Consider the following 20,578-nt stretch of genomic DNA (forward strand, 5'->3'; position numbering starts at 1 on the left):
GTACTTAATCAAGCTATGATACGCTCAATATACTCAGAAACAAAACATGACACATTTGACATAACCTTTATAGTCAATATATCTCCTCGTGCAATGTTATAATGAGACAAAGCATATTATGCACTCGATGTGTCTTAGTTGGATAAAGTACGTGACGTGATCAATATGATCTTCACAATCAATGTGTATCTTTATTCCACATGCTCGATATACGATAGATTATGCATGAGGCAAACATCACAAAACCTTTAGTTTCAAAAGTTCTAATAATATATAGTATAGTCTATCATATGTATATATACATCTATTAATCATTAAAAAATAAATAATTTTAAATTAATAAAAAACTTTATAGACATATTTATTTCAATCCTAATGTTGGTGACTACGCTAATATATCCTCTATAAATGGATAAGAGTGTTCATGACTTGGTTCGCCCGAAAGATCCTTCCCTGTACTATTGGTCTTCTTTTCTTTCTCAGATTTGTTCCCGGTCTACTTGAGGCCATGGTTTCACCATACCACCACATCTGGTTCGGACCGCGATTCATAGGTTTAAGACCGCCATTTATAAACCGGACCGGAAATTATGCTGCCTGATGCCCTGACGTTACAGTAACGACTAACCGACAGCAATGGCTAGGGTTGGGTTTTGGCCGGCCCGGTTTAGGCTTGCATAGGTTCACTTTAATATGAGCGGACGCAAGTGCATCTCCGACGATCGCACTTCGGTAGAACACGAGAAGAGGGGAGCGGCGAAGGCAAAGGGGCGGTGATTGTTCAAGAATGGGGAAGAAGACGAAGAAGCCCGGCAAGGGGAAGGAGAAGACGGAGCGGAAGACGGCCAAGGCCGAGGAGAAGAGGGTGCGCAGGGAGAGCAAGAAGAACGTCTCCCAGGAGGACGACATCGACGCCATCCTCGTAATCGCTCGTCTCCCACTCAAACCTTAGTGTTGTCCTCTCTTGATTCCTTTCTTTTTTTTTTTCTTGTGTTGTGATCTTTTCGTCTTTCTTTTCCGCGGTTCACCTTTTGCTGTAGAAAAACATACAGAAGGAGGAGGCGAAGAAGAAGGAAGTCCACGTCGAGGAGAACGTCCCCGCCCCTTCTCCCCGGTCCGGTTGTTCGGTAATTCGTCATGAAGATTCTTGATGATAGGGTTTGCGATTTCGAGATTAGGTTATTGCTATCTTTTCTTGGCTATTTGTTTAGCGATAGGCGTATGTACCTAAATGCTTCTTTTGTGGGTAACCGAGTCAAATTCCCTCAGAAAAACTGGCCTGGTTAACGGGAAAGAGAGATTATGGTACCCACCACGTTAGTCGTTTTGTAGTTTTGACATTCTTCTTAGGAATGTATATGTTCGACAAAATAACTGCGTTAATTTCTTGACTGGCTTTATGAACAGTTGACCAAGATAAGTTCAAAACATGAACATTGAATGCTTGTACTTGATTAATTTTCCCTCTTTTCTGCTTTAAAACGGGTCAGGGCTCTAACCTTTATTATTAACAGAATGAAACAAAAATCAAACCATGTACTCGCTGGCAACCAAGGCTTCTGTCATACCTAATTGTTAGTATTTCAAAGATAGGTTTCTAATTGATATCCTTTTCTTGCAGCTGATCATTAATCCATTGAAAGACACCGAGTTGATTTTGTATGGGGGAGAGTTTTACAATGGCAACAAGGTCAGAACTAACAAGTACACTATTCTAAATGTATTGTTGAAATTGATTTGCTTTTCATTTATTTCCTATCTTTGTGGCATTATAGTTTAGATATCCATGTTTTATGTTTCTTATTTTGTTGCATTCCCTTCTTTTTGGATACCATAAAATGAAAAATAAAACAAAATATGCTTCATTATAGGCAAATGAAATATATCTGTGTAGTAAATTTTTTGCTGTGGGAGTCCTGATGTATGTTAACCGACCAAGTTGTTGCTGCAGACTTTTGTTTATGGTGATCTTTATCGATATGATGTAGAAAAAAATGAATGGAAGTTGATATCAAGTCCCAATAGTCCACCTCCTCGTAGTGCTCATCAAGCTGTTGCATGGAAAGACCATATTTATATATTTGGTAATTAACCTAAACTCATCATATATTGTCACTAACCCCAGTCACTTTCTCGTGTGTAATTTATATCGATTTTATTCCATAGGTGGCGAATTTACGTCTCCAAACCAGGAACGTTTTCATCATTATAAGGTAATTGTTTTGATCAACTTATCTATGAGATTTGATATTTTATTCATTTAGTTCTTTGTTTACTTATCAGAAATTTTGTAGGTGAAAAGTTCATGTGGTATATACAAATTGATCTGATAGATTCTGATTGATGCATGCACACGTACTTGTTTGTTTCACTCTAACTTGCTAGGCATATTTACATTTTTTTGGCAAGGAAAATACATGATGGATGTTCTATTGAGGATGACTAGAAGTCGATACCAAAAACAAGCAACTGTAATGTGCCTAATGAATGTTGACGTCTCAGGAACATCTGACTAAACGATCGTACTATTCTTATGTGCATATATTTTCTTGATCTTGAACCCAATATGAGCTGCTAGTATAGTGGTCATAGTCGTTTGAATCTGACAGCATAAAGAACAAATATAATTGATGAAGAATAAGACATAAGTATTAGCTGCAGAACACAATCTTAAAGAAGTGGTCAAGAGAAGGAAGATGGAAGCGGAAACAACAGTGGAAAAGGAAACAGTAGCAATCGAGAAAAGGGCAGGAAGAAAAAGAAGTGAGAGAGATAAGGATGTCAAACCCTTCGTGTGATGGCTTAATCTTCAATCACTTTCCTTTTTCTCTATTATCTGGATTCCTTTCCTTTGATCATTACAAATAATTGAATACCATCTTTAACGCCACATAGTTTTTTTTGTTATTAACATAAAATTGAAAAATTATGTTACAATTTAAGTGAGCTTTTATGTGCATGGACCTTTGAAACTTTAAAGCCTCAAGTAAGATGAATGTTACGATGCAGCATCATGTAGCTACAGGTACCACAATGGGTACTTTAGCCATGAGTGAGTATGGTGGTCTTTTTTATTGATTGGGTTATAACATATGGTAGGGTTATGGGCATAGTAGCCTATAGAATGAATGCTAGATGATTGTAAACCTCTAAAGCATTAGGTTCAAGCATTGTTATATTCTTCTTCCACCTTCTTCTCTTCGTTTCCCCTAAATCTCTTTTCTGAGGCTTGTATTTTCTCAAAGTGAAATGGCATTTGTTAGGTGGGGCTCCTAACAGTAAGGTTCAAAATTTCTGCCTAGTACAACCTTGGATGTAAGCATGTTTTTTTTATGCTGGTCTAGATGAGGAATATGGTATCCAATTAGTTGACAACAAGGAAAAAAGGCTGTTCTTTGGTTGTAGAGAAAAGGTAAACTGGACAGAAGAGAAGAGCAAAAATGTAAATGGTTATTAGAAAAGATCAACTATGTTTTGTATCTTCCAAGTTCCATTTTATTGTTGTATGAAACTTTGTGGTTTCATATTTCTTTCCTGTTAGTTCCTTTTCTCTTCAGGCTTGATGAATTATGCTATGCTGGAAAGATTGATAGCAGACGGTAGACTTACTATTAGGTGCACTTCAGGTATTTTAAACCATGGGACCATGGGTGTAGTTCAAATATGTGATGCATCTTGTGATTTCCAAAACAAACCCCATTTTAACTAATGTTTAATTGGGTTTCTTTTTAACTTAACAAGATTTTTGTTCTTATAATAATAACCTGTTATATGATTCAATTTACTGTTTTAGGACTTTTGGATGTTGGATTTGAAGACAAATCAATGGGAGCAACTACTTTTAAAAGGATGTCTGAGTGCCCGCTCAGGCCATCGCATGGTATGTGTGCTATTTTGCTTTTTATTTATGTAGCCAACTAGACATCTGTTGTATTCATGCACTGTCTTATCTTTAGAACCTTCACAAAATAATAGATAATATATACTTTATCTAAATCAGGCACATTTGGTACTTGATAGGTAACATAAAATTCTATTATTGTATTTTGGCAAGCTTGATTACTGGTCCAATTTCCAAGTTCCACAAATTGATAGGAGTTTGCAGTGGGGCTGAATAGATAAAGCAGTCTTTCCATGAGGAGAAGCACTTGGAGTGGTAAACAATTATTATAAGCAAATTATCATAAAATAATGACAAAAGATTTGTTATTGCTGTGTAAAATATAACCATTGTTTTGTAAATATATATTTCTTCGAGTTTGCTACTCGAATACTCTAGAATATATTAAGCAACAGATTTCGTACAACTTCCAAATACATGGTCAAGTAGAAGAGTTGTGGTTTACACTTTATGCATGTAGTCAAGAATCTAAAAAGGTTCCATAAATTAGAGGACAAAAAAAATTCTTCTTTTGTTGTCAAATGGCCGGTGAAACTATTTTGGAGCATTCTAAATTCACCTTTTCTGCTCTTGTGTACTACACAAACTTCATTATTGCAATTTATGGAAGTCACTAAAATCAAACGACAAATGGTTGCTTCCGCTAAATTTCAATAGTATTATTCTGAATCCATGAAAAAGTAGAAATTTTTAATGTCATATATGGTGCATGAATAGTGGTTTGGTTTATTATTCATGCTTTTGAGTTTGCACTAATATACATCCTTGTACTTCTGAATGTGTTATGTCTTTGTTACTCTTGCTAGATGCAGTCATTTTCAATTGTGAAGTGATTAAATGCCTCCAGGACCAATGTTAGTGTTGCATAATTATGTAATGACATCAGCTCTTTAACCCTTTTCCGTTGTCAGGTGTTGTACAAGCACAAAATTATTGTTTTTGGTGGCTTTTATGACACTCTCAGGGAAGTAAGGTTTGATTTCTTTTTGGCTCAAGCTTATGTTATTTTATTTTGTCTTTGTGATACTTGTTTTTGACATATTTGCTTTCTATTTTTTAATAATAATTTTTTCTTCTTATCCCTTGCCGATCGATGTATGTACCTACCTGCATCATGCTTGTTATATTGTGGTTTTTGGTTTTGTATCAAGAGATCATAATGTGTTGGATTAGGCATACTGCCAATAACTTGGTTGAAGCATTTTGAATCACATGGTCAAAGCTCATCCTTTTACAAGTTATTGTGCCATTAAGCTGTCAGGTTTTAGAAATCAATATCAGGTAACCTATCAACTTCTCTTTATGGGTTAACACATTGAGATGTGTGTTCACACCAAGGATTGAAATATCGTACCGTATCGAAGTTTCGACATTCTCTCGATACGGTATGATAGTATACCGAGCGGTATACTATTCGGTAGGTATATATATATATATATATATGTATGTATATGTATATATATATATATATGCATATGTATATATACTTATATATACATATATATATATAATCTTTTATTTATATAATAAATAAACTTTTGTCGTGCCATATCGAAGTTTCGAAATGACATCACCTATATATATATAAAATCTTTTATTATATATATATATATATATGTGTGACGTCGCCCATCTTCTCCCTAGGCGAGGCGACATCTATATATATATAATCTTTTATTTATATATATTTATATATTTATATATTGATATATTGATATATATAATTTTTAAAAAAATATGCGACGTCGCCTCTCTTCTCCCTAGGATAAAGGCGACATTGCCTTTATATATATATATATATATATATATATATATATATATATATATATATAATTTATAAATAAGAAAAATATCGCCCGATAGCGAGCGGTCCACGTACCGGTTTACTATCGGACCGGTACGTACCGCCCGGTATCATTTGAAACTGTATACCTTGGTTCACACTAAGATGTCACACTATGCAATGGTTCCTTAGTGGAATTTTAATGATGTATCTTGGATTACATTTGGTGACAATTGGGTTCTGGCAAGGATTTTGAGTGAGGTTGATCATGACACTCAAATAGTCTCTTATTGGAAGGTGATGATAGTTTGGAATGAACTTTATTACTTGATGGGCTTACTGTTGAAAAAGTAGGAATTTGGTACCCGATATTTTGTAATGTAAACTTTTCTGTTAATCTCACACATTTATGTTACCACATTTCTCTTTATCTTAACAAAAATAGTTTTACAGAAGATAAAAAAGAGAATAAATATTACAAGTACTAAGTATATGTCCTTTTTCTTACTGGTCATAATCTTTAATATTCTGTCATATTAATGTTGATGTTGTGTCTATGTTACCATATCCATTTTTGTCATTTGAATTCAGTGCTGGTTTTGTTCTAACTGTTAATTGATTATGTACAAAAAATTGTACTACTAATATCTTTAAAAGTTAAGGTAACAACCAATGAAATTTAATTGACCTTTCAAAAATGTTGATATAAGTAGGGACAAAATCTTCAAATTTTGAAATAAATCCTGATGACTTAGTTATTTGATCCTTAAGTAACTATGTTGATTGATTTTGATCAACTTAGCTAATAAACTTAATCTAGTTTTAATTGTGGACTGGAGACGGTCATGAACCCACAATCCAATCTTCATCAGTTGCTTCCATTGTGCAGTTTCAGGTCCTTGTGACAAAGATTACAACACATCATAAATAAAGCAGGATAGAGAGCGAAGGATGAAGAATGCAAAATTAATTGAAAATAAACTCAACTTGACCCTTAAACTAAATCGACCAAACTAGACTTGATCTTGAAGTATGATTTTATGACTGATGCTTTACTTGGTTTTGCTAATGTTGAACTTTATACGTTCAGTCTTAGTCATGCTTAGTCTAAGCCCTTAATTTATAAAGTATTTCTTTATAGCCAAAGTTTAGAGTCATGAAATAGACTCTCACTGACCAAGAAAATGTTCCTTGTCAAAAATGAGAGAAGATTCTATCTTTACTCCGTGGTCTACATTATTTCATCTTCGAAGTTTCACTATTGCTAATTTTTGTGAAGGTCATTAATTACTAATAAAACCACTTCATGGTAATATGTTTTGCCTTTTGGATATTTATTATATTTGAATCTAGGAACTCAGTTTTTTCTTTTGGTTTGCAGGTACTACAATGATTTGCATGTTTTTGATCTGGATCAGTTCAAGGTGGATTCTTCTAGCATGATTTACTTTGTTATATATGATGCTCTGTTTGTTTCTTCTGCAGACCAGTTTACTACAAAATGAGATGTGGTTCTATTCTTTCTTTATATCTTATTATTCATGTTTCTTCTAACTGTAGTGGCAAGAAATAAAACCTCGACCTGGATGCATGTGGCCTAGTGCACGTAGTGGATTTCAGCTTTTTGTTTTTCAAGATGAAGTAAGTGAACTATTATGTTATATTCATTTTCCTCTTTTGGTGCATTATTTCAATTTTTGATGCATAAATTTGCTACTGTTGGTTCTATGCAATGCCTGTCTCTTGTTATATAGTAATATAGATACATTTCATCAGTTTGGGAGGTTGAAAATGACATTTAAAACTGTGGAATTTCACCTTTTAAAAAGAATTAAATATAGGGATAGCCATTATACTTAGGTATCATTACCCTGTGAGCTTTGAATTATCAGATTTTGAACCTTGTACCAAGCACCCCCAAATTTTAATAACCTAACTTTAAAATTTAAGTGGTTGTTTCTTAAAAACAGAAATTACAAGTTGTATTATTTTTAAAGGTCAGTTTATGTTATCTATATATTTAATATTTTTTTTTAAATTGAAGGGAGGTCATTCTAGACATTTAAAATAGTAACATTCATTGGTTCTCTTAATGATCTTCTTCCTTTTTTTTATTGTCTTAATGTTCATTATAACCTCAAGCTACATTCGAGGCATGCTACTTATGCTAAATCACACATATCTGCTGTGACCTATATGTGAAATAACCATTTTTGATACTTGTTGGAATTTCTAAGGTAGTAGGGTTGTTATTGTTTTATAAAAAAATTTAGCCAACATATCATTCTTTTGTTTGTTATATTTTACATTCAAATAGTGTTTCTTTTTTCATTGGGCAAATGTTGGTTTTCTTATAATGAATTGATTTTTGTCTTTTTTCTAATTTGTATTAATTTTCATGTCTAGATATTCTTATATGGTGGCTATTCTAAAGAAGTTGTATCTGACAAACATGGCTCAGAGAAAGGAATTGTCCATTCTGACATATGGTCACTTGATCCTCGAACATGGGAATGGAACAAGGTTTTTTTCTGTGTACAAGTTTAAGCTTTTGGATGTGGATTGTACATGATGATTTCTTCTCAATAAATGGATTATTTGGAAGTTATCGTTTATTCTCTTCTGGCATTGTATTCCTTCTTACTCAAAATGCTTCCTTTTCTTCCTCCACCTAAGAAGGAGAATCAGAAGGATTGACGTGCCTGTTCAGTATACTGCCACCTAAAATTTAGCATTTTGGTAAATTAATGGCACATATAAATTCATGCTATGAATTGTTTGCATGTTCACGGGTGTCAGCTATTTTAGAGCCAATGTATCTTTTTGTGTTCATGACTTTGGTACTATTTGCATGAGACTGCACTATATCATACCCTCTCATGAGGTGTACATGCTTTAATCCATGCACAAATGCCTATGGATAATGCTAGTTTCATCTTGTGCTCTATGTTTTAGTATTGTAACATTTTTTACTCTTTAAGTAAAATGCAGTTATGGAATGACGTCGTAAGATTTTTGTGCATAATCAATCGTACATGCTTGCAAAGAGACCTTGAGATATTTTGATTGGACATTTGAGTTGACTAGGATTAGTGGTGTAGGGACAACTAGAGAGATCTAAGAACACTTTACTAGAAACATTAAAAGGAGATTTCTATGTTTTTGCTAGAGTTATTGCATTACATAGAGCTTAATGGTGGGAGAAGATCCATTTAGCTGGCTCAAAATAGTTGGGATTCTATGTCCTGTTGTTGTTGTGTATAATTCACGACACAGAGTCCATAAAATTTTGACCGAGAGTTAAATTTTTTCTCAGTTTTTCTCGTTTCTGGGTAATGATAGGTTAAGAAGAGCGGGATGCCTCCTGGGCCTCGTGCTGGCTTTTCCATGTCTGTTCACAAGAGGAGGGCTGTTCTTTTTGGAGGTGTTGTGGACATGGAAACTGAAGGTTATGTTTATTTTTCTTTCCTGCTGTCTACCTTTGATCTATTTTACTATCATATTTCTGTTGCATAACCTTTTTTGTCTCTATAAATTGTATCATGGTACATTGGCTGTATTTAACTATTTTGTACTCATTAAATTGTTGGTTTCACCAGATAAAAATAACAATGTTGACTTTGGTCCATTATTTTTTTATAAATCTGTCTTGCAAAGCAACATTAATTGTAGTCGTTGATACTTATAAGTATTGAATATTGAGCATTTTATTGTCAAGCACTTGGAAGTGCTCTTATTGAACTGGAATTACATCCCATGTATTTCTGAATAGAGTTTGACTAGGCAAATCTTATGAATTTAATTGCTTCGACGCCAATATGTATCAGTCATCACACCCAGCGGCCAGCACCCATGTGCATAATGCTGGGTAAGATGTTTTTGTGGACAGCTGCATCGGAACACATGGAATAGTGCCATTCTTATGACTGATAGCACTCACACCTTTGTTGTATTTTATTTCTTGTTCATTTCGATTTTGCCAAATGTAACTGACAGCTGAGCTGATTTTATCTTCAGTGCATTCTTATCTCAAGCAAGCTTCTTACACTCTACCTTTTGTTGACCATTGGCATGCAAATTGACTGTATTGCATTATTTGATGCAGGTGACCTACTGATGAGCTTGTTTATGAATGAACTATATGGCTTCCAACTTGACAGTCACCGATGGTATGTTTTTTCTACTACATGGATGTTGTTGTCCTAATTATTGAGGTGATTTTTCTGAATCATTTTGTTGATCAGAGCTTTTTATGCGGCTCTAACTTATTTTTCTTGTTATTTTATAATGTGTTTCTAGTTCTTGAGGAGAAAATGTAGAAGCTGTTGCCTATTTATATTTGCTTGTTAATGGACAGTATTGTTGGATGAAGATAATCAGTTGAACAACTAGAAATGTAAATATAAATAAGAACCTATTTTGACACACATATTCGGAGCATTATCGCTGGTGGCTTGACAAATGTAATCAGTCGAACCACAGCAATAACCTGGATATCTAGAATAGATTGGTGCCAGGATTCTTGGCTTAATTTGCCTGTCATAAGATTTCACAAAGGCCAATGGTGGCATTAGGGTTGCACATTTGTGCATGTGGTACAGAATAGAATTGTGTTTTCTTGGTGTATATATATCATCTAAAATCCTTGAATACTTTCAAATTTATGCTTTTGATCACATTAGTTTTGGTCATACTTGACCTTCAATGCAGAACGAATAATGATGCAAAGACTGAAATAGAAATATAGAATACAATCTCAAATTTGCAATCGAATGCCATTTTCTGCAAATGGTATTACATGGGATGGAAGGGAGCATAAGATGGGTGACCATGGTTGTTGAACAGGCAAATGCAACTTGGGATTGCACACATGACTGACTTCAACATGCTGAATTGGTGGAACTAAGTCTTGAAGTAGCCCAAACTAAGATTTCAGAAATTACACTGATTAGGACTCTTAAGCATATTTATTAGAATTGGCTTGAATATTGGTCTGGTTTAGTCTTGGGTCTTTGGATCATTGGTTGAATCAATGGATCAATTGGACAGAGGGCAGGTTTAGTATAAAAAATTAAAAATGATATTTTCAAAACCCTAAACCATTAACAATATCAGAAGTTTGTTTAGTGTGCTAAATTATGTATACTTCGACTCCACTCTTATGAAACTTACAATTCTCCTTTTATCATTTGGTTAAAATTGGTTTATTCTAGTGGACTTATGAAGCATTGAAGTTTGTAATTTTCTCATGGTACACATAGTGAATTGTGATGATAAAAATCTTATCCTAAATGTATGAGTTATTTCATCCATAAATTTCGTAAGATACTTATAACATTTTAATGAACATTTCTGCTCTAATACTTATGAACTTGGAAATCTGTTGTATACGGGTTTCATTTACCTGTTGGAGACAATGGTCTTAATTGATTGTTGCTCCTTAGATGTGATTATAGCTGTTTCTGTAATTAGTAGAATATTTTAACATGATAATATGTAATACATTCATGTACAAATGAAGATGACGTTTTTATCAACATAGGAACTTGTACATATCCATGATCTGGAAGTCCTTTTTGTTACCAACATACAAAATGATTTTGGAGGTTGTTCTTTATATGAAAAAAAATGCTGATTAACATATATTAGGCGCCAAGCATAACAATTATGTTATTGTTATACAGCCACTCTGTGTGAGATTTTTGAAGTAATTTCTTTTCATTATTTTTAGGTATCCTTTGGAACTAAGGAAGGATAAGTCTACAAAAGATAAGGTAATGTATTACTGTGGTAACCATCAACAGATTATCATGCCCTGCACTGCCCATATTTTTATTTTTTGAATGTCTCTAATATTGATGTTATTTGCACTGAAATTGTATGGTTAGACAATTATTTAGGTTGACTTAAATTTTATGCATGACATGAACTTTGGTGCTTTATGGTTCGGAGGAATTTATAGCATGTGGTTCAAATGCATTGAAATGGTCTGCTATTTGGGAAGCAATGCAGCTATAGGTATCAAAAACTAGGTAATTTGCAAAGTGTATTTGATGATTACCTGCAAGGTATTCTTTAAATTAGGTATTATGCTTGTAAGGCATGCTTGACCTACTTTGTCTTTGCGCTTCGAGTCCTTGCAAGCATGATTGGTTTGCAACCTATGGTTGAGTTTCACTTTTGTTATATTGTCCCTAGCCTTTAGTCTCTTCATTATTGTGGTCCTAAAACAATACATTCATTTAATGTATTTTGGTTCCTATAGTTGACAGCTAATTATGAAATTAGATGCTATGGTTTATTGTTTAGCTAATAACCTTTTGTGTTTTTAATTTGTAATTACGGATGTCAACAGGGTGGGACAGGGGCGGGGAGTGCTTCCCCTGTCCCTGTCCTTGTCTCAACCCCCATCCTCCATCCCTCATCCCCACCTCATTTCCCATTTAAATTGGCTGGGGGCTGGGACAAAGAATCCCTATTTGGGGGGGGGGGGGGGGGGGGGGGGGTTTGGGGACAAAGAATCAATTCTCAAATATGTATATGTATATATATATATATATATATATATATAATTATTAAATATATAATATAATATATTATAATAATATAGATGGGGCAGGGATGTGTATGGGACAGGGTGGGGAGTGCTCTTCCTGTTCCCGCCCCATAACCATGTTGGTAATAGAAAATGCTCATCACCGCCCCCATTCCTGTTTTATTCCCCCATCCTCACCTCATTAGGGGCGGTCCCCTGCCGGTACAGTATTTGCATGATCGAGGTTGATTGTCTTCTATTACAATTAATTTTTTACATGATAATTGATGTCACGCCCTATTTCGATCCTATGCGTTCATACGTAAGTCACTCTACATTCTTCCTTTTTCTTGCCCATTTCTGAATATTGTTTGTTAATTATGTGTTGTATTCTGTGTTATACATGCATTATCTACAATGCAGATTCAATATGTTGATTCACAGTTGCAATGGTTTGCTTTCTGTATTTCTGTGCTTGAAGTCTTGTAACGATACAATTGGTGCGCTTACCTTATATATCTATTTGTAGCAGAACTTAGCTTCAACAATCCACTTTCTTTCATTATGTGCTGGTTGATCAACAACATGTACATTATTATCTTTTTCGATGTGTACATGGATTTTATGTATAATGGAACTAGTCTCCAGGTGTACAAGTGGTTCATTTTTTTTCTTTGTTTTGAGGGGTCAAGGTTGGTATTTCACCAGGCAGTCTGTAATCAATTTTGGTACCTGGTAAAGATGTAGCATATTAATAAAATAATGTACAACATGTGCTTGATGCTTTGTTTCTTATGCTTTCATATGTTTGGTTGGTTAGAAACCTGAAATTTCTCCGAACCATTTGACACCCATGGTACATTTGATCGTATTGATTATACTTTTTAGGGAGCCATATTATAATTTTGGCAATTCCAGATGTACCCCATCTTGCTTTTAAGTCTTGCTGTCCCAGATATTCTCTTTGCCTTTCTTTTTACCACTGGAATGCCTTGTGTTCTCTTCAGTTTTCGAATCCTCTTTTCTCTCTCCCAGTTGGAGTGAGCCAGGGAAATGGTTTTTTAGTTGAGCTTCAATTGGACAGAAAAGCAGTTGTTTGACATGGCATGGTTTGGTGAAAATCAACTTTAGTGTATATCCTTCACAGAAGCTTTTTTTATCTCTTTATTTTTTAAATTAGCTTTCTATGATACAGATTTTAGCTATATGTTTGGTTTACCATTTAAGTCATATTTATTAGAAGTGGACCAAATTGGCTGGTCAGACCAAACTAGCTGGAACCATACATTTTGCTCGGTTAGTCTATCAATGTCGTCTGTATTTCACAATCAAATTTAACCCATTGACCTGGTCAGGTATTCAATGAGCCACCGAGCAGAGCAAATCAAAATTGGTCCTTTTTGTTGCCTCACACTGCCATCCTTTCTCCCTCTCTCATTGCTATGCTCTCACTTGGCCTCACACTAAACAAGGAGGGAGAGAAGAGGAGGTAGGAGGACGCTCAGCTGACAAAAAAAATAATCATAAGTAGGAGGAAAGAAGAAGACTGGAAAGAGGAGGATGGCTGAAGTGTTGGTAAACAGAGAAGAAAAGAAGAAAAGCAAAAAAAAGGGAGGAAAAAAACTGAAAAGTACAAATAAAATGAATGAATTTTTATATTGATATTTTTTACTGAAATTTGTGGTCCAACTAGTGTGGTTCAGTAACCCAAGGCTTAGCCAGATCGATTTTGGTTACAGAAGATGTACGCATTCTTCTCACATCTCTATTCCTGAAGCCTCTAATCAATGTTCCATTTTTTGAATTTGATATCCTTACCCAAATGAAAATTATGGTATGCTGCTGTGTGCGTAGCACGGTGTTAATGCAACTTTCATATGTTCTTGTAGAAGAATGTGGTGTGAACCACAATAGATGTAAGTCTTCTGGCTGATTTAGCTAGAACTTGATATTTAGATATGTTTTACCTTTTAAAAAATTGGCTATGGTGCAATGTGAACATTGTCTTAGCCTCTTAGGTACTGTAAACCACCATTTCCGTTGCTGCGGAGGATAAATTTTTTGCTGAACTTATCATTTAATACTTGTCAGATATCCAAAATTGGTGCATGAAGTTATGAGATTTTCCCTGCCACTCAACCACCATTTTTTGTTGGGTACCGTGTTCTTAGATTTACAGTCAAAAGGTGACATGTGCATCAATTTAAGTTCTGAGTCTGACATATATTTTTTAAATTTAATTGCAGTTTAAAGGAAGCAAAGGAAATGAATTAAGAAAGGATTTCAATCTTTCAAAGGAAACACAAGATGATCCAGAGATATCTGAAGATTATGATGGGAATGAGAATATGGAAAGTTACGAGGAAGCAACTGATGTGGGAGATGGTGTTAATGAAGTTTCTAATCAGATGGGAAAAAGTCTCTCCCTTGGGACAGTTACCTCAAAAAGGGTGCCTGATGTGAAAGTACAAGGACTAGGTGGCAATTCTGCATCACAAGCATGCACTTCGTCAGAGGTGACCACATGGATATTTGGGTTTACATCATCTGTTTTTTCTTTTCTTTCTTGATATTCACTTAACATTCTTTAACTTGTAGGCAGTAAGGCCTTGCGGACGTATTAATTCTTGCATGGTTGTTGGGAAAGATACTCTCTACTTGTATGGTGGAATGATGGAAGTTAAAGATCGTGAAATTACGCTTGATGATCTGTACTCACTCAACCTCAGCAAATTAGACGAGTGGAAGTGCATCATACCGGTTTGTACCTTAAACATCTTTTGCTTTTAGTAACTTATGACCTTAGTACCTTCTTGTGTCTGTTGGTTAGCAATTTCTTCTCTTTGAAATTTGACCACTATATGGTGTCCATCTTTTATATATACTTGTACTATTTACTTTTATGTTCACAAAGGAATATTTCTGTTTATGTAAATTCATAGACACTTCTCATCAATTCTCAATTTTGTAGCATTCTTCAAAATCATTAAGTTACCTGGTTAAAAATTAGCTATACAATTTACTAATTTTTTTTCTCTATTTTATTATATGCAGGCATCAGAATCAGAGTGGTTAGAAGTATCTGATGATGATGATGAAGATATTGATGATGGCACTGAAGAAAGCAGTAGTGATGACAGTGATGAGACAGATGATGACGATGACGATGAAGATGATGGCAATTTGGGTGTAAGTTACTTTCAAGGCTTTTAAATCACAACAACTTATTTGTTTTGGTCTTTTTGTACATGACAAATACATATAGACAGTTTACTAACTGAGAAATACAAGCTGATAGTTTGTCAATTTTTGTTTCCTAGTTTACAAAGAAGAATTACCAAGATAATTCAAATGGACTTTTTAAGTTTCGAAGATAATTCTATATAGCTCAATGCTACATTCATGTCCAACTGTTTTAAGTTTTTTCCATTGTTCTGCAAATATGGCTGGTGTGTACCATGTCACGTGGTGAAGATGAGGCATGCTTTTGGAAGATACATGAGAATGGTGTTCATGTTTATCAATTTGGATATTGTCAATTTTATGTCAAGATCTAATAAGATTTAGAAGGGAATTCATATTTTTGCATTGATTATAAGGTGTACTGATTCATTCTGTTCAAGTAATTATTAAATTCTTACATTGTTTTACGGCAAGTCAGAATGGGAATGTTGTTCCAAACGTTGGCTCAAGTCTACCTGCCACATCCAATTCGTCCTTAAGTATGTTCTGGATAAGTTGCATTTGTTGGAAGCAGCATATCTCCCGGATTATACCATTTATCTGGTAAAGGAAACTGGTAGGAGCAGCATATCTTCTGGATTATACCATTTATCTGGATAAGTTACATTTGTTGGAAGCAGCATATCTTCTGGGTTATACCATTTCTGGTAAAGGAAACTGGTGGGGACATTAACAAGTAGCTAGGATGATGATGAATTCATTTATAGAGGTTCAATTTCTGACTATTGTATATGTTCATCATTGGAGAACAGAGTTTGGAACATTGATGTCAAAAGACATTTGGGCATTCACATAGGCGCTTAGGCAAACAAGGTGAAACAGTGTCTAGAACCTCGGGCAATAAGGGACCTTGCAATCTGTAGTGCCTAGCGCATTTAAAAATACTGGTTTGAACATGAGATATCTATTCTGGTCAATCTTTGTTTGTATTTCCTACTATGGGGGCTTTTGCTCTGTCATGCTGACACATATATATAGGACATATGGATTTGCATGTGTGGGTGTGCTCCTCGCAACCATGCTGGCAGTCTGCTAGCAGGGTTAATACCTTGGGGGTTTTTGCTCTGTCATGCTGACACATATATATAGGACATATGGATTTGCATGTGTGGTGTGCTCCTCTCAACCATGCTGGCAGTCTGCTAGCAGGGTTAATACCATTCACATGTCTCAACAATGCAAATCCTTGATAGAAACACGAATCTTGAGAGCCAGTTTCAATGTAACTCTTGATGTAACAATTGTGCGGGAGATTCTATAGTGGTTGAAATATGCATGCTTTCTGATTATGATCCTTCCTAACATTTTCTAAGACACTTGGATTGAGGTTCTATTGTTCATTGCAATATGTATCATGGTGTATGTAAATTGTTGAGGCCTTACCGACAGTGTGGAAGTCTACTATGTACTATTGTACTGTACCATTGTATAGAGAAGGCCAAGCTCCTGCAGCATGGTATCACATTGTATGGTTGCACATGGCATGGTGTGTATATTATGTACATGTCTATGGCCAACCTGCATACACATGGTTTGGAGCCCATATTTGCACAATTATGAGTTGCAGAAGTGTTGGTGACCTGGTGGACACAAGCACATTCTTCTTTTTGCATTTATGAAATGTTGCATGGGCATGTGATGCATTCTAGTGGTGAAGTCAATATACAATGTCATCGTACTCGCAAGTGATGCATGAAAAGTACTACACGGATTACTGCCCCAACATCATATCTGATATTATAAAAGCAACTGCTGGATGTGGTTTGTCATTGAGAGCCTCTTCCTTTCATCCATGCTATACCTTTTCTGTTCTGTTATTGTCATAAGTTTTCTCTTGCTATTTTGCATGACAACCTGTTTTAACTCTATTTTATTAAATGGGTTTTTACTTTATGCATGCTTGTGAAGTCCTCAGGTGAAGGTAATATGATTTTGGATATGGGAAGTGCTGTTTCTGTCTTAAAAGGTGAAGGTAAGAAGTTGCGCAGAAAAGAGAAACGGACCAGGATAGAGCAGATAAGAATAAGCCTTGGACTTTCAGATTCCCAGAGGACTCCAATGGTAGTTTCTTTTACACCTTGCAGCTTTCTTTGTTATTAGCAATCTTCTTTTTTGTTGATTGCCTTTAGTATCCTATGTCATAATGGAAGAAAGTATTGACAGTTGCACTTACTGCGATAGCCTTTTGGTTGTTCACCGTGCATTATTCACTGTGGCAGACTTAGTAGCCTGCACATCTGCTATCTATATTGGTATATTTTTGTTGGTCATGCTCTGGCACAGATCACAGAGTGGCATCTGTTTAACTATTAAGCACCAGTACAAATATGAGATTCAATACTAGATATGGTTATGGAGTGTGACATATGTTGTAAAAGTAGGATATAATGTGGCATTGGTATGATAATTAAAGAGTACATTTAGTTTTTTTAATATTACATTGTATATAAATAACTTGTTCTGTTCAGCAATTTGTCAATGTTTTGAAGTGTGTGTGTGTACACATATATACGTATACACACATATATACATATATATGTATATATGTGTGTGTGTGTGTGTTTAGGACATTTAACTCTCATGCACAATGAAAGAAATATGAAAAATATATAAAAGAGATGTGTTTAATTCTCTCCAGAAACTTTTTCTTAACTTGTATGACATTTTCACAAACATTACGTATGTGACCCATTGGTGAGAGATTATATGAATGGCTGACCTCAACAATTCACATTAGAGCTCCAGCTTCTGAGGGAAGCTGAAAGTCTATGGGTAACCAACCATACATGGACTAGCTGTGACTTGTGTGTGTTGATATATCCCGGACTCCTCTAGAATAAGTCCTTGCAGTGGTAATGGAAAATCAGCCATCGCAGCAAAGTGATGCTGTTTGTTCCTCACTGAGTGGCACTCATGTGCCTTGAAAGAGGATAAGTGCTGCGTTGTTAAGTGCTGCTTCTTTACATGGTACCTCACAAATCAGGCAAGAAGATAACAACGATGATAATTGATTGTTCAGTACCTTGTTGGTGCTAACAAAAGAAGGTTGATTATTGCCAGTGAAGGTAACAAAGACACGCGGAAGCTTGAAGAGGCAAAAGGCAGATTAGGGCGAGGCCCACCAAATAACATGGTCGAACTGGTTGAATCAATCAGAGACCTGTAAAATCCTTCGATTGCACCAACATAGCAGATTTATGGTTGACATATTTCATACATATCTCCCACTTATATCCACGTCTTTGTTTGGTTTTTTATTCAGTATACTTCCACCAAGTATTGCATGTACACCATAGGTGCATCTGTCAGTTACATTTTGGACACCAATTTTTTCCTGTATTCATGCCCCACCTATGTGGGTGATTTTGATAAAGTGCCTTGCTAAAGGACACTGATACTTGTGTTTTGGTTCTGTCAGACACGATAATTATGGATCCTTCTGGGATATATTGGACACTTTGTTGAAGTACTTGATTTTAAAATAATTATTAAAAATATTAGATACTTTATTATTATTAATGCAATTAATATGTTGATATTCAAGATCTGTAAATTCGTAGTATCTTCTCTGTTTCCTAAAGTGTGGACATGTTGTACTATAATTATTATATATCATGATGTGTAGTTATATACCAAACGGTTTAAAATTATCAAGCTGTTATATACTATATTTGTATTTTAAAACGATTTTATTGCCGTATTTTATCCTATTTTCTCAATATTTTACTTACAGGTAAGTCATGTCATGCCATATTTGCTTCTTTTTCTTGTATCCTATTTCCTTGTCATGTCGAACTTGTATTATATTGTATCCTTTTTTTCATGTACTTGAATTCATGCATCTTTATTTGTTTATAATGATCATATTGATCTAATATTTTCCTTTGAGTGTCTTCGTTTTCTGTAATTAACTTTTTCTTAGTAAAGACTAAATAAGCACTCTTGCCAACCTTCACACTGTTGTTTTGTGTCTTGTAAAGCCTGGAGAATCTCTGAGGGATTTTTATAGAAGAACTTGTATGTATTGGCAAATGGCTGCACATGAGCACACTCAACACACCGGAAAGGTAAATTGATTTTTTTTTTTTATTGTAGGTAATATGTTGAATAACAGTTTGGCTGAGGACACTCACATCTCTCTCTCTCTCTCTCTCTCTCTCTCTCTCTCCAGTTTTGTACTGTTGAACACCCAACGGCTGCTTAAAAAATATATATTTTTATTCCTTACTAAAATATCTGCAGTTGAAGTTTTGAATACCATTCTTTCTTAGTGTGGATGACACAAGTTCATTATAGCAATTTTGTTAATGGAGGAGCAAATGGGAAAAATGTTTTTTTAGTAATAATGTGTTTCATAACAATGTTTTGCCATAATACCTGAAGAAGCCAGAAAACCTTGCTTGTTGAAAAATTCAGATTAATATATTTTTAAATCTTGTACTTATTTCGCACATCATCATATGTTGATTTTAAATTTGGGATCAGGAGCTCCGTAAAGATGGCTTTGATCTTGCTGATGCTCGGTTTAAGGAGCTCAAACCCATACTTGATGAGGTGATCATATACCAACATAAACCAAGACTCTCTTTTTGCCATGAAAATTATTTCATTGCCTTATGGCTGCCACTGACTTTCTTTGGTCGAAACCATTCTAGTTGGCCATACTGGAGGCAGAACAGAAGGCTGAAGAGGAAGAGGCTGAAAGTAGTTCAAGAAAGAGGGGTGATAAAAATAACAAGCTGAAAGCTTCTCAGAAGTAGGCATCAGTCAGTTACAAAGTATGGTCTTTCTTTTGTAGCTTTGTGACATAAGAATATTCATTTTGGCATCAATCAGTTGCATTTTTCTTCATATATTTATCCTCCTCGTTGCGGTGCCCAGATTTGGACACTTGTTTCTTTTGTAGCTTTGTGATATAAGAATTATTCATTTTGGCATCAATCAATTGCATTTTTTTTCATATATTTATCCTCCTCGCCCTGCTCAGATGTGGACACTTCAGCTGGCTGAGTTTCATGTTTAGATGGTCGAGGAATGCAGGTTTACTAGAAATAATTTTAAATGGGGTATAGAAATATTGTATGGTTCATTCACGTCGTTGAAGAAATGAGATTGC

At 34.9% G+C, this 20,578-nt stretch overlaps 1 protein-coding gene across 1 annotated transcript; it reads left to right on the plus strand.

Moving 5' to 3' along the window:
- Positions 1–669: 669 nt before the first annotated feature.
- Positions 670–20,424, plus strand: LOC103968443 (uncharacterized). The gene is made up of 20 exons (XM_009381669.3): positions 670–922; positions 1,041–1,127; positions 1,622–1,690; positions 1,952–2,084; positions 2,167–2,213; positions 3,794–3,880; positions 4,813–4,874; positions 7,066–7,108; positions 7,245–7,325; positions 8,091–8,207; positions 9,027–9,132; positions 9,790–9,853; positions 11,416–11,458; positions 14,466–14,735; positions 14,818–14,979; positions 15,274–15,408; positions 17,371–17,523; positions 19,443–19,529; positions 19,948–20,016; positions 20,118–20,424. Exons 1-20 carry the CDS (start codon positions 788–790, stop codon positions 20,220–20,222), a joined length of 2,055 nt encoding a protein of 684 aa, XP_009379944.2. The 5' UTR covers positions 670–787; the 3' UTR covers positions 20,223–20,424.
- Positions 20,425–20,578: the final 154 nt, after the last annotated feature.

This window comes from Musa acuminata, chromosome BXJ3-10, assembly GCF_036884655.1.
Source record: "Musa acuminata AAA Group cultivar baxijiao chromosome BXJ3-10, Cavendish_Baxijiao_AAA, whole genome shotgun sequence".
NCBI classification, from domain to species: Eukaryota; Viridiplantae; Streptophyta; class Magnoliopsida; order Zingiberales; family Musaceae; genus Musa; species Musa acuminata.